This window comes from Phaenicophaeus curvirostris, chromosome 2 (assembly GCF_032191515.1).
Source record: "Phaenicophaeus curvirostris isolate KB17595 chromosome 2, BPBGC_Pcur_1.0, whole genome shotgun sequence".
Taxonomy (NCBI): Eukaryota; Metazoa; Chordata; class Aves; order Cuculiformes; family Cuculidae; genus Phaenicophaeus; species Phaenicophaeus curvirostris.
This window is the reverse complement of record NC_091393.1, coordinates 19,242,044-19,256,314: the sequence shown is the minus strand read 5'-3', so window position 1 is coordinate 19,256,314 and position 14,271 is coordinate 19,242,044. Positions and strand designations below refer to the sequence as shown.

General features: G+C 38.4%; 1 protein-coding gene across 3 annotated transcripts in view; it reads right to left on the bottom strand.

Moving 5' to 3' along the window:
• The window catches only part of EYS (eyes shut homolog), a 774,985-nt gene that overhangs the window by 162,757 nt on the left and 597,957 nt on the right, over nt 1–14,271 (bottom strand). For all 3 annotated transcript variants that reach the window (XM_069851470.1, XM_069851468.1, XM_069851469.1), the window contains one exon: nt 1,561–1,725. In XM_069851470.1, the coding sequence (XP_069707571.1) occupies nt 1,561–1,725 (165 nt within the window). The remainder of the gene's footprint in view (nt 1–1,560; nt 1,726–14,271) is intronic.

The window sequence follows — 14,271 nt, the reverse complement described above, 5'->3', positions numbered from 1 at the left end:
CTTGAAAGAGAAATCACTCCTATTGAAATTGATATAACTAACAAGTACAAAACATTTCAACATAAAGAAATGCCACATCTCCGCTTAGCCGTTATTCTTAGTAAATTCTGCAGCCACGTGGCTTGGGCAGCTGCAGCAACAGTCCAACAGAAAAGATTTGAGACAGCATTTTGAAAACACAGTAAAGATAAGTGTTCAGTATGGGGCTGCTGTGTTTTACATCTAAGAAAGAATTATACAGGTGATAATAAAAGATATAATTAAATAATGCTGTGAAGCTTATAGTACTTTTAACCCTGGCTTATAAATATTTACACAATGCAGGTAAATACAAAGAAGAAATTTTTTACTAAGAGGGTGGTGAGGCACTGGAACAGGATACCCAGGGAAGTCAATCCCTGGAGGCGTTCAGGGCCAGGCTGGATAAGGCTATAAGCAACTTGATTTAGTGGAAGGCGTCCCTGCCCATGGCCGGGAGGTTGGAACTAGATGATCTTTTAAGGCCCCTTCTGACACAATCCATTCTGTGATTTTATGAGTAATGTTGAAATGACAAAAGATAATCAAAATAATTTTTGTTAATTCAACAAGGTTTCTTTGTGTAGAAAAACCCTAGGAAGCTACAGTGAACTCAGCGAGGTGCTGAGGGACATGGTTTAGTGATCGATAGGAATGGTTGGACTCAATGATCCAGTGGGTCTTTTCCAACCTAGTGATTCTCTTATTCTATGATTCTATGAAAAGAGAATGTTCCTAATGATTTTGTGTTTGTGGAGTAAATCACATGGATTGTGCAAACACATTTTTCTAGCTCTTCCTGGATTAAGTTAAAAATCACCTTACCTTCCAGGTTTTCTGTGTGGATAGAAATTACAAGGCCAAATACGTAACAAAATATTCAGCTAGCAGAAAATCTTGTCTTTTTTGATGACTAATGAAAACCATACTGTCTCAGAAATTCATGCTATGCACTGAGGAATGAAATATGCAGACAAGTAGAAACATTCTTATATCATATTAAAAAGCGTACAACCAAGTTTACAAGCATACTCTCTGGGGACCACAAAAAAATCCTCTGAAGTATGAAATCACAGTAAATACTCTGATATATGATAAATTTTCAGAACTTAAGATACTTCTGGCAGTGAAAAAATCTTTGAAACTGAGATCAAAATTATAAAATGTAAGTCACAACCCCACTAAGGAGTAGCTTTTTCTCTATAATAAATTGTTCAAAACTTCTTCAATATTCATATTTTAGCTGTAACACTACTGGAGTCATATGCTTACTCTGTTCTTTCTTTTCAGGGAGCAGCGTTTTCAGTTGTAAGTTATGTTTTGCTTAATGAGTCATAAATTAAAGAACTTTCCAGAGGAACACAAAGAAGGATGGTTCAAATTTTATAATGCATCATGCATTAGAATACCAATGGGCTTGTACTGCATTTTAATGACTCATTTTGCTGCTGAATAGGAAGTGCCAGCTGATGTACACTAAAGTTAATAAGGATCTGAAGGAGCTAAAAGTGATACTTAGCTTCAAGTATCACTGGTACTTACTGTAAAGAATCGTGCCATGTAGAGCAGTTGTTTTCACTGTCAAGTACAGAGTTGTCAGATTGCTTGTTTCCTGCCCAGGTGCAGTCTTCGTCTCAGATACAGATGTCAGAGAAGGTAGTTCCAAATAAGAATTTCCAGTAAAGGATGGAAAAAAAAGTGTTGTGTCTGAAAGGAATAACAAAAAGCTAATTTTATTAATTTATTCAAAAATAAAGTAATAAAATACAATATAGTCAACAAAGTATGTTTAAAAATATCTACTCTTCTGAACACCTGTGAAAGGTATAAACAACTAAATTATTCACAGAGCATGCATATAAATTTATTTACTTTCAAACATTCATGTTAAATACGCAGAAAAAGAAAATGTTTGAGCATCTGCATATTACCATGCAGACTACTGCTAGAAGGTGCAATAAAGTTCAAAAGATTGTCCCAAATTTTCACCTTTACAGGTGTTTTCATGCAGAACATTTGTCCTATGACATCCTAGTGAAATACTTTTGGTTTATAGATGTAGATAAGTAACACAGATTTTTTTTTTCATTTTGAGGATATTCTAACGTTCTAGGTTTGAAATTATAGTGAGGATGCTATTCAGCAGTATGTACATTTTTTCCTCTACGCTACTTTTCTAATTACAACAGAAAACTTCAATGATTAAGGCTTAACTTTGCAACATTTATTGTGTTAATTACCTTTGTCATTATGATTCTGGGTATTTTTCCCTTGTAGCTGTGATAGTAATAGCACTCAAGTGCAAAAAAAGTATAGTAAAAATAATTGAGATTAGACAGAATTCTTCCTGATGCCTTAAGCATCCTAGTAAAACAATGCTCCTTGAAGAGTGTCCAGATTCATCAGCAGGGATATAAATAAGGAATGAACAACAAGAAAAGTAGTCTGGGTTCAGGTACTGTTTTTGTAAATAAATTTTTAATTTAATTAACTAAAACTATGCAATGGATTTGTGACTGATAATTGCACATAGGCAAAACTAGTACTTAAATTGTTTTTCAAAAGTTTTGTTCGCTTTAATTTTTTGTTTGCTTGTGAATTCTCCCTATGGTTTATTCCCTGCCACTTTTATTGCACTTAAGAAGAAAAAAATGAAACCCCTAGTTAAACAAACATATGTTGAAGGGCATTCATTCCAAAAAAACCCCACTACAACCTAAAAGCAAAAGAAAGACAGGATGGAAAGCAATGGAAAGTTATGTTTCTAGAATGGCAGGCCTGGAAAAAATAGGATTGTGGGAGAAAATGAAAAAAACTATAGGATCAAAAAATTCCCTTGGAGAGTGAGGTAAAGGTCAAAGGCACTGCAAATCGTAAGCAGACCTATGCAATTACAAGAATGCCACTTTTCTAATTAAATTCCTACTTTCAAGGGAAACAGTACTAGCAGATCTAGTTAGTCAGGTGCAGGGCCACAAACATGATTAAGAGATTTGAGCCTCTTTCACATGAGGAAAGACCTATAGAGCCAAGGTTCCTCAGGCTAGAGAAGAGCAGGCTTACATGGACATTATCAATGGCTATAAATACCTGGTTGAGGGGGATGGAGAAGAGGGAACCAAGCTTTTTTTTTTGGTAGAGCCCTCTTACAGAGAAAGGGAAAAACTCAAAACCTAGGAAATTTCACCTGAACAGATGAAACCACTTTTTTACTGTGAGAGTGGTCAAACACCTGCAGAGGTTACCCAGACAGGTTTGTCAAGTCTCAGTCCTTGGAGATTTTCAAAACCTGTCTGGATGTGATTGTGAGAAACTTGCTCACGGTGACCCTGCTCTGGACCAGATGATTTCAAAAGAACCCTTCCAATCTCAGCGATTTGATGATTCTATGATCTTTCACAGAGAAGGTCTGTGCAGACATTAATTTTTATTCTTCAAATATTGTGCTTTCAGAAACCTGAGTACAGTCCTCTCCTTGGATGAAGGGCCTAAGTAGAAGAAAACTGAACAATGGGTATCTCCTTCAGAGCTTTCATCTTCACTCAGAGATCGATTATCTGCAATGTGGATCAGATGGAACTACAGGCCTATCAGTCTGACCTCAGTGCCAGGGAAAGTCATGGAACAGGTGATCTTGAGTGCTATCATGAAGCACATGCAAGAGAACTGCGTGATCAGGCCCAGTCAACATGGGTTCACAAAGGGCAGGTCTTGCCAAACTAACCTGATCACCTTCTATGACAAAGTGACTCAACTACTGGATGAGGGAAAGGCTGTGGATGTATCTTCCTGGACTTCAGTAAAGCCTTTGACACAGTTGCTCACAGCGTTCTGCTTCGGAAACTGTCAGCCTCTGGTCTGGACAGGAGCACACTCTCCTGGGTGGAAAACTGGTTGGATGGCCGGGCCCAGAGAGTGGTGGGAAATGGTGTGAAATCCAGCTGGAGGCCAGTGACAAGTGGGGTTCCCCAGGGCTCGGTGCTGGGTCCAGCCCTGTTCAATGTCTTCATCAATGATCTGGATGAAGGCATCGAGTGCACCCTTAGCAAGTTTGCAGACAACACTAAGCTGGGTGGGAGTGTCGATCTGCTGGAGGGTAGGGAGGCTCTGCAAAGGGATCTGAACAGGCTGGACCGCTGGGCAGGGTCCAATGGCATGAGGTTTAACAAGGCCAAATGCCGGGTCCTTCACTTGGGGCACAACAACCCTATGCAGTGCTACAGACTAGGAGAAGTCTGTCTAGAAAGCTGCCTGGAGGAGAGGGACCTGGGGGTGTTGGTTGACAGCGACTGAACATGAGCCAGCAGTGTGCCCAGGTGGCCAAGAAGGCCAATGGCATCTTGGCTTGTATCAGAAACGGCGTGACCAGCAGGTCCAGGGAGGTTATCCTCCCTCTGTACTCGGCACTGGTGAGACCGCTCCTTGAAAACTGTGTTCAGTTCTGGGCCCCTCACCACAAGAAGGATGTTGAGGCTCTGGAGAGAGTCCAGAGAAGAGCAACAAAGCTGGTGAGGGGGCTGGAGAACAGGCCTTATGAGGAGCGGCTGAGAGAGCTGGGGGTGTTTAGCCTGGAGAAGAGGAGGCTGAGGGGAGACCTCATTGCTCTCTACCACCACTTAAAAGGAGGTTGTAGAGAGGAGGGTGCTGACCTCTTCTCCCAAGTGATGGGTAATAGAACAAGGGAGAATGGCTTTAAGCTGCACCAGGGTAGGTTCAGACTGGACATCAGGAAAAAATTTTTCACAGAAAGGGTCATTGGGCACTGGAACAGGCTGCTCAAGGAGGTGGTTGAGTCACCATTCCTGGAGGTATTTTAAAGATGGGTAGACGATGTGCTCAGGGATGTTGTTTAGTGGTTAATAGGAATGGTTGGACTCGATGACCCAAGTGGTCTTTTCCAACATGATGATTCTATGATTCTGTGATTCTATGAACCCAAACCTCTACTGGTAGCCCAAAGAAGCAAAGAAAGCACCAAAGGCTTCTTAAGCAAAAGACACTGTGAAAATCTCCTAACCTGCAAGAGGAATCAACTGTGAAGCATTCCAATTAAACAGTTGAGAGGTACTGAAACAGGTCATGGTCAGCTGTACTGCAGGGAAAGGAAAGGTTTGAATATCCCCAGACCCTGCAGGAAAGACCTTCTCAGCCTCAGGGAACATGTTCTGGCAGAACATCCTCTCATCAGCAAAATATACCCTTGACACTCTCTAGAGCACTCTCCTCTGTTTTGCTGGAAAGCTAATTTGCAAGCTTCACAAGCTAGATGAGGTGCTTGAATAGCAGAGAAATATCTTTACTAGTTTGTAATTTTATCTTTTGTAAATTTGTTCTTTAACTAAAAAAGGTGACATTCTATGCACCATAAGAAATCATTAAGCATCCTAAACTGGTTTTTTTTTTTATTTCATACATATCATTTGTTCTCACAGACACAGAAGGACATTTCAAATTATATTTAGCATGCATGCATAATACTCAAAGATGATTACTGTAAACTCTTTCTCAAAATTAACAAAATAGTTGCCTTGAAAGAAACACCCATACATGGTGAAAAAAACTTGGGAAAAAAAGTAACTTTTAGGAAAAAATAGAGAAAATGCGTATATCTACAAGCAGAACCTATACTAAAACAGAACATGGTTGTGAAAAATTCATTGTTTCTCCTTGACGTAGTTCTTTGAATCTGTGTACTGAGTCTAAAATCTTGGGTTGCCATTAAATACACAGGTAGAAATGTACTGGTAGTGTTGCTTGTCTGGAGTCTCTTTTTCCATATCCCTCATTCCACTAAACTGTGCATTAGAATCATAGAATCATAGAATAGTTAGGTTTGGAAGGGACCTTAAAAATCATAGAATCATGCAATCATAGAATAGTTAGGTTTGGAAGGGACCTTAAAAATCACCTAGTTCCAACCCCCCTGCCATGTGCAGAGACATCCTGCTAGATTGGGTTACCCAAAGTCCCATTCAACCTGGCCTTGAACACCTCCAGGGATGGAGCAGCCACAACTTCTCCGAGGAACCTGTTCCAGTGTCTCACAACTCTCATGGTGAAGAAATTCTTCCTAATATCTAGTCTAAATCTGCCCTTCTCCAGTTTATACCCGTTGCCTCTCTTCCTCTCACCACAAGCCCCTCCCCAGCTTTCTTGTATGCTCCTTTCAGGTACTGGAAGGTCACTATAAGATCTCCTGGGAGCCTTCTCTTCTCCAGGATAAATAACCCCAACTCTCTCAGCCTGTCCTCCTATGAGAAGTGCTCCAGCCCTCTGATTGTCTTTGTAGCCCTTCTCTGGACCTGTTCCAACAGTTCTGTATCCTTCATACATTGAGGATTCCAGAACTTGCCACAGTACCCCCGATGAGGTCTCACAAGAGAGGAATAAAGGGGCAGAATCACTTCCCTTGACCTGCTGGCCATGCTTCTTTTGATACAGCCCAGGACTAGCAGGAATTAAAGTCCCACACTCCACCAAGCATGTCTGCAAAATGGTAGATTCCATGAATCTGAGCCAAAGAGGGCATACGCTGAACCTATTTCTGTTACTATAACCCAGTAACAGAAATACCACCGATGCCAGCTACAAATGCACATAAAATTTTACCACAGTATGAGAGTATTTTACACTGTTTCTAGTAATATTTACAGATATTCATATTTTAAGATGGTTGCTGGTAATAAGTAATTTTGTACTTCATTTATTTCACAGGATAGGCTAACAGAAGAAAAGGTTACTATGTTCTGTCCAGGGGCCACTATCTAACACTGTCAGCTCTGTCCATGATCCAGAGGAACTGTTCCACTGGCACAGTGATCTCCAAGTAGAGTGCATACACCCCAGGGGATATGCACAACAATTCACTGAGGTGCAGGAGGAAAAATATCAGAAGTGCAGCCGTATATGTGTGTTCTGGGCCCCTCACCACAAGAAGGATGTTGAGGCTCTGGAGCGAGTCCAGAGAAGAGCAACGAAGCTGGTGAAGGGGCTGGAGAACAGGCCTTATGAGGAGCAGCTGAGAGAGCTGGGGGTGTTTAGCCTGGATAAGAGGAGGCTGAGGGATGACCTCATTGCTCTCTACAACCACCTAAAAGGAGGTTTTGGAGAGGAGGGTGCTGGCCTCTTCTCCCAAGTGAGAGCTGACAGGACAAGGGGTAATGGCCTCAAGCTCCACCAGGGGAGGTTCAGACTGGACATTAGGAAAAAAAATTTCATGGAAAGGGTCATTGGGCACTGGAACAGGCTACCCAGGGAGGTGGTTGAGTCATCTTCCCTGGAGGTGTTTAAGGGACAGGTGGATGACGTGCTGAGTCATCCACGTGTTGGATAGGAATGTGTTTGATAGGAATGGTTGGACTCGATGATCCAATGGGTCTCTTCCAACCTGGTGATTCTATGATTCTATGATTTATCAATACATAAATGCACATGCCTTAGTGGGGTGTCCTCAAAAATCTTTTACTGATGGGGTGCGTAATAAAAATAGTTTGGAGATCACTGTGCAAGGGAAAACAGAAGGGCCGTAAGGACTTAACAATCACATCCCCCACAAGAAGGAAAGGGAATGTAATTGTTTCACCAGCATAGCAGTTCTGTAGTATGGAGTATTTCTGCAAAGGAATTGCATTATGATTCTTTGACCTACATTTAAGGTCTCTGAGCAGAAAGTAACTTTTTGAGATATTATCCATTACTACAACTAAACAATGACAAATGTGACACTACAGCAACAGAACATAGTGATAAAACTAATAATAGTTAGAAATGTATTACTACATAATATCAACTAAACAATAATTCTCAAAGCCATACAATTCTTTTAGACTCAGAGTAAGTCCTTGTTTCAATAAGCAAGATGGCTTAATGAATTTTAGTCGTCAAACTGTATTTTTTTAGGATATATATGTATCTAAAACCTACATTGATCAAACAAATGTCCGTATCCCTATATAATCTTCATCTTCAGATACTTATATACATGAATGGTCAGGAAGTAACATAATACAACCTTACACAAAATTAATATATGAAAAAGACTCTGTACGGCACAATCAACTATAAGTAATTTAACAGTTTTGCAGGTCTCAGTTATACAGGAAGAGATAAAAAATTCCAATGTTTTAAGGGTAAAATTTGAGACTAAAAGTATTTCAAGATACAATACCTGCAAAAATTCAGAACAGGCACTACAAAGTTGGGTCTTGTATTCCCTGAACAGCACATATTGCTAAGAGTTATATTTTAATGGAAGGTTCAAATTTTCTACTGAAACAAGTATCTTATCTGGGATATTATCGACTACAATTTTCACAATAATACATAGTATATCAAGAAAATGTGGAGAAAATGTTAAGAAGCATCTATTATGATCTACTTGACCTTTTCTTAGTCAGAAAATAGACAGCACTAAGGGGAGGAATACAGTTTTCCGCTTCTAGTAAACGGGAATCAGTCTGTATCCACTCTGATCTCCAGTTATCTCTCTGCATTGTTTGCTTTTTTTTTTTGTGACAAGTTTGGTTTAGTACTGAATTCTAATAAATTCTGTAGAATTCTATTAAAAATATGTTTTGAAATCTTGAAGATAGTAAGACTCATCAACTGCACCAGGCATCACTAAACAAATTCAAATGAGAAATAAGTAACACTTCTAATAGTAAGGGTGAGTATCAGGGAGAAAATAACCACATGAAACCCTAGAAATGAAAGTAAGTCATTCATCTTCTGGTAGGAGAGATCCAACCAAACACCTGACCAAGCTGTCTACAGTCTACAGGGTAAATAACTGCATTGAAAGTCCTCAGTCATTTTTGAAAATTAAGAGAAATGAGTCATCCTACAGTGTGATTCTCCCAAACTTGTAACAAATATTTAAAAAGGTGAGACAAATCATGACAAAACCACACATATTTCTCTCCACTTGCTAAAAAAGAACTTGAGGGTCACTAGTTTAGCTCTAGACACCTACATTGGCAATATCTGAAGTTAGATGAATAATTCTCTCTCTTGATGTCTGTGCATCAGAACTAGAAGACATGCTGCAGCATTTTCCTTAAGTGAAAAAAGATAACGCAGTAGTTCTGAGTTGAAATGTCAGTGATGTGAACTGAACAGGACGTCAGAATATTTAGCCTAGGCTTAAGCTCTGAATTTGGTATTTGTATTTTCAATTACCATGGTAAACCTCCTATGACAGAGATCTGAAACTTAAGACTGTTCTTTTCCATCTCTCAAAGAATATAGTAGAAGCACTGAGGGACTCAGGGATCTGCTGACCAGTGTAGCAAACCTTTTCCATATTACCAAGAATCAAAGTGTACCCAGCAGGCAAAAGATCTGTTTAGCAGCACTATCAAGGGATTGATAAGTAAGTGACTTGCTCTATCCATCTCATGCTATCTGTCTCATGGATAACCCAGGGAACCAAATTTAACTACCTGAGAGCAATACTTTTTTTTATCTCATGTTCATGGTGGGAAGAAAATCAAAGGGAAATAAATATGATTCAGAAAATTCCTAGGGATTATGTCTGGTGCATATAAAATCTTACTTGGGTATTTCATAGAGCATCACACACACCTACAACAGTACAGAAATAAAATAACTATTTCCTCAACCACTGTAACTTTAGAAGTCTACGAAATAATTGATTAGGTGAGTTCAGCTGTTTCCAGACAATAAAATATGAAACAAAATAAATTTCACCCTTGTTGCTTTCATTCGTTTGTTTCAATGCACCTAAGTCTTCTGCTTGCTGTAACTGAACTCCTACAAAAATCCCTTATGGAATAAAATGCATAAGTTTTTCTTTATCAGGCCAGCCTTGTGCCTTGTTTATAGTGCTCTCTGCTGTCAGCTGGGAGATCTGAATTCAGATCACTGACTTAATCTCTTACTTTGCAGATTGCTAGGGGCTTTGAGTGGCAGGAAGACAGTATATTTAATTGTGAAGAAATCAGAGGAAGCACTGAGAGGCAATGGGTCACATTAGCAATCCTTAGGATCAGGACATGATTTCATTTGCATTGAAGGAAACTGTCATATAAGTAGAGCAGTATTAGATGGAAAGAGTTTAAAAAATTCTTGGAAAATTAAGCAGATGATGCTATTAAAGGTCTCTTCTGAATTTTCCAAGCAGCCTGGTAAGATGCCTCTGCAAAGGTACGATGAATCACAGCAGAAGCAGGGATGATCAGAGGGATGGTATGGCTTCCAGACCGAGAAATAAAGCAGGCCTATTCAACAAGGAAAAAATATGTCTTGTAACACAAAAACTAAGGGCAATCAGTGATGCTGTCAAGTCATAGACATGAAAACCGAAAGGAAATTCTTAACAACTTTTCACAGAATGCATATTTGGTTTTGATAATTTATTGCCACAAGACATTAGGTAAATCAGAAATATTTATAAAAAATAATGAAAAGTTAAGAAAAACCACAGAGAAACTAGCCCACCTCACCAGCAAGTGTAATGGAACCAAAGCTCAGGAAACCCTCTTCTCAATGACTGGTGGAAACTCAAGTAACATACCTGGAGAAAAATCACAGTTGTCCTGTTTTTTTTAAATCACTTTGAAAATATTTGTGAATAATTTTGTTCAGATATTGAGCTAGATGACCTACTGGTCTGATCCAGGTGATGATTTTTGTGTGACTTCTTCTGCTTTCTGTATTACTGCTAAGAGTGCATAACAGAAGATAAATATGCATAACATAAAGTGTATTAATGATTCAATATTTTCTGAAACATATAGCAATTGTCATCACCTTATGTTACCTTCCTCTTTTGGCAGCTGCGTTGGAATAAGTAGATCAACCCAACATGATTATGTTATTATTTGAGGAAAAATATTTTATATGTTTATAGTTTTAGCATTCCTTAAATACTGAGAAGTTCAAGAGGTAGCAATGTGTCTGACAAAATGAAACAGAGTAAAGCAGTTTGATGTTCATATACTTTGGAAAATGGAGTTATGAGAAGAGATTATTTTCTCATTCGAGCCCAGAAAGCCAACTGTACCCTAGGTTGCATCAAAAGAATTGTGACCAGCAGGTTGAGGGAGGTGATTCTACTCCCATGAAACCTCACCTGGAGTACTGTGTTCAGTTCTGGGGTCATCAGTGTAGGGAGGACATGGATCTACTAGAGTGAGTCCAGAGGAGGACCATGAAGATGATCACAGTGCTGGGAACCTTCCATATGAGGACAGGTTGAGGAAGTTGGGATTTTTCAGCCTAGAGAAGAGAAGGCTTCTTGGAGACCTTATAGCAGCCTTCCTGTACTTAAAGGAGGCCTACAGGAAAGCTGGAGAGGGGCTTCTTATCAGGGAGTGCAGTGATAGGATGAGGGGCTTTAAACTGAAAGAGAATAGATTTAGATTAGATATTAGGAAGAAATTTCTTACTGTGAAGGTCGTGAGGCAGTGGAAGAAGTTGTCCAGAGATGCAGTGGACATCCCACCCCTGGAGACGTTGAAGACCATGTTGGATCAGGCTTTCAGCAACCTGATCCAGTGGAAGATGTTCCTTCGCATGACAGGGGGGTTGGAACTAGATGATCTTTAAAGTCCTTTCCAACCCAAACCACCCTATGATTTTGGCATTATTCATTTTATGAGTCCTCTTCTGATCTTACATTTTAGGAGGGAAAAAATCCCCTTTTTTTTGCCTAGGCCTTCAGTTGCTGTACATCAGTAAATCTGTAAATTCATTGGTTTACCGCAGATGAGAATTCATTATTTCCAGCCATGTTCTATCTATAAAAGGAAGAAAATTACCTGTCTCACAGGATATGATGAAGCTTATTCAGTTAATGACCATGAAGCATGCTAAAAGGTCCAACTGAGGGATGCTGCATAGTTATTAAATTATGCTATTTTTTATGGATATTACACGCAAAGTAGATAGACACGCAAAGTAAAACAAAATGTGTAAGTAAGCGGAAGAAACTGACATGAGAAAGAAAAAGACGAAAACTATTCATTCATATCCAGTTCAATATAGGTGAAAACAGGTATGAAGCAGTACATCAACAAAAGGTATGAAAAATAGTAAATAATGTGGGTGTTGAAAAAAATTCAAAACAATCTAGTTGTTGTCAGTCCAAATCTGCAAACAAAATTAGTATCTTACTACCTATTTAGTAGTTTTGAAAACAACCCAGTCATTTACCTTTCCCTGTTTGATTGGTTTAATCTCCAAAATTTATTACTTTGCTGCTAAGTGCCTTTTTGATGTGAAAAAAATGTTTCTAATTGATAGTAGTACCTAATCAGATGTATTTCAGCACCTGCATTCAAATTGATGCATAAACTCTTTTTCTGAATTTGAATAGGAAGCTGTTAACTAAGATTTTGTTCACACTCAACATATTTGACAGGAAATACGATCTTCCCTCAAAAACACCAAGTTTCATCTATTAAAAAAAAGTACTTCATGTGTATTTTACTAATTACAGGAAAAATTCTAAGGTAGGCTTCAAATATCAAACTATGATTTACACTGGAATTGTCATAATGCACTACTATATTTGATGTTGAAAAGTTAGTTGCTTTTAAGGTCTTTGTGACACATATTGTGGCAAATTATAATGAAGCAATGAAGGACTTGTAAAAATCTTTTGAAATTCACTCATTAATGTATTTGTTCTGTAAAGTACCACAGAAGGTCTGTTTGAATGTTAGCTTTCACACTTTTGATTCAAGACTAATGAACTGGTAAAAGGAGTGAATGGAAAAAGTATTGGTTTTCAAGAGGAAGAAAGACAGTATTGGAATAAGCTTAGAAAATCTGACTTTTTATAACATACTGATGTACTAGAGATTATATATTACTCAGTATAATGAGAATTGTTTGGTTACACAAATAAATGTGACCCATAACTTAATTTTCTGTTGTTTTAGAATAATTCTTGGTTAAATGTGTATATATTTTATTTGTGCATTTGTAATTCTTATGTTTATCAAAATTCTAAGGCTGTCTTTTCACTTTATGAGATATTAATGTATTTTCAGTCACTTTAATTTGATTTCTGCCAGATAAGTTAAATTTTATTCTCTGCAATGCTGTTTGAACACATGAACTAATATTCCTATGCCAAAGTATCAGAAAGAAATAGTACTTGACAAGTAATTGGCTGGAAAAGTTTAATTTGGATGAATATTCATTTTCTTTCCAGTGTGCATCATATTTAAGTCAGTTTAAGAGGAATCTCCCATCTGGATAACACTGCAGGCTGATTTCTCATGTGGTTGGCACCAGATAATAGATGATCAATATTTTTTGTGTGTTTTGTTTTTTGTGTGGCATGGTTTTGGTCGCAGAGGTACTGCAGGTGTGGTTTCTGTGAAAAGCTGCTAGAAGCAGCAGTAGAAAAAGAAACGTACTACCTTGTCATAGCTGCTGCGTTTTAAGTCAATGTAAATGTCTGCTGAGAAGGAAGAAAGGGAGGAAGACACTGCTTTTCTAAGGAATCATTGGCCAAGCTTTGTTTAGAGTCTGAAGGAGTCTGCAGTACAGCTATAAATACTGACATCCCCAAATCCATCTCTGCCCACCCAAAAATGCCTGCCTAAATTCAGACCCAAAGGTAATATGAAGATCTATGAGAGTTTCAACAAACCTAGGAAACCACCTTTCTTGAAGAGAACTGTTTTCATCCCTTTTTATTTTAACTTCTTCACAGTGCAGATCTGATTTTCATCTATACAAAGAATTACTTTGTTCTAATACAATGTTTTATGTTCTATGAAGCATGACTTCAGACAAAGATTCCTTTCATGTTTTGTTTTGTTCTCTCTGGAACAAAAGGAAAACAGTATTTTAACTCTGGGTTCTGGCTTACCTGGGAGCCTGCCAAGTGGTTACTTCAGACCGAAAGTTCTTATTTCAGAAGCCTTGCTGATACAACTTTCCAGTTACTGCAAAATATCATGTACCTATTGATTTCAGCGAAGCATCACACACCATCTAATGTAATTTACTTTTTTTTAAAGCTGTACAGAATAGATTTTAGCACTACTGTAAACCCCTTTGTATTGGTGTAAGTAGGTCTACTCAAACAGGTTGTTGATTTGATTTACAGCATTAGCTTGTAAATATGCATGGTTAAATGAATAACAGGGTAGTCAATGCAAGAACAGATTTTATCTTACAGAAAAGTACACAAAAATTTCCTTTTCTCCCCACCCTACTGCAGAATTCAAACACATTAGTTTCATGACAAGCAAAACTTCTTGAAAATAATTCAAA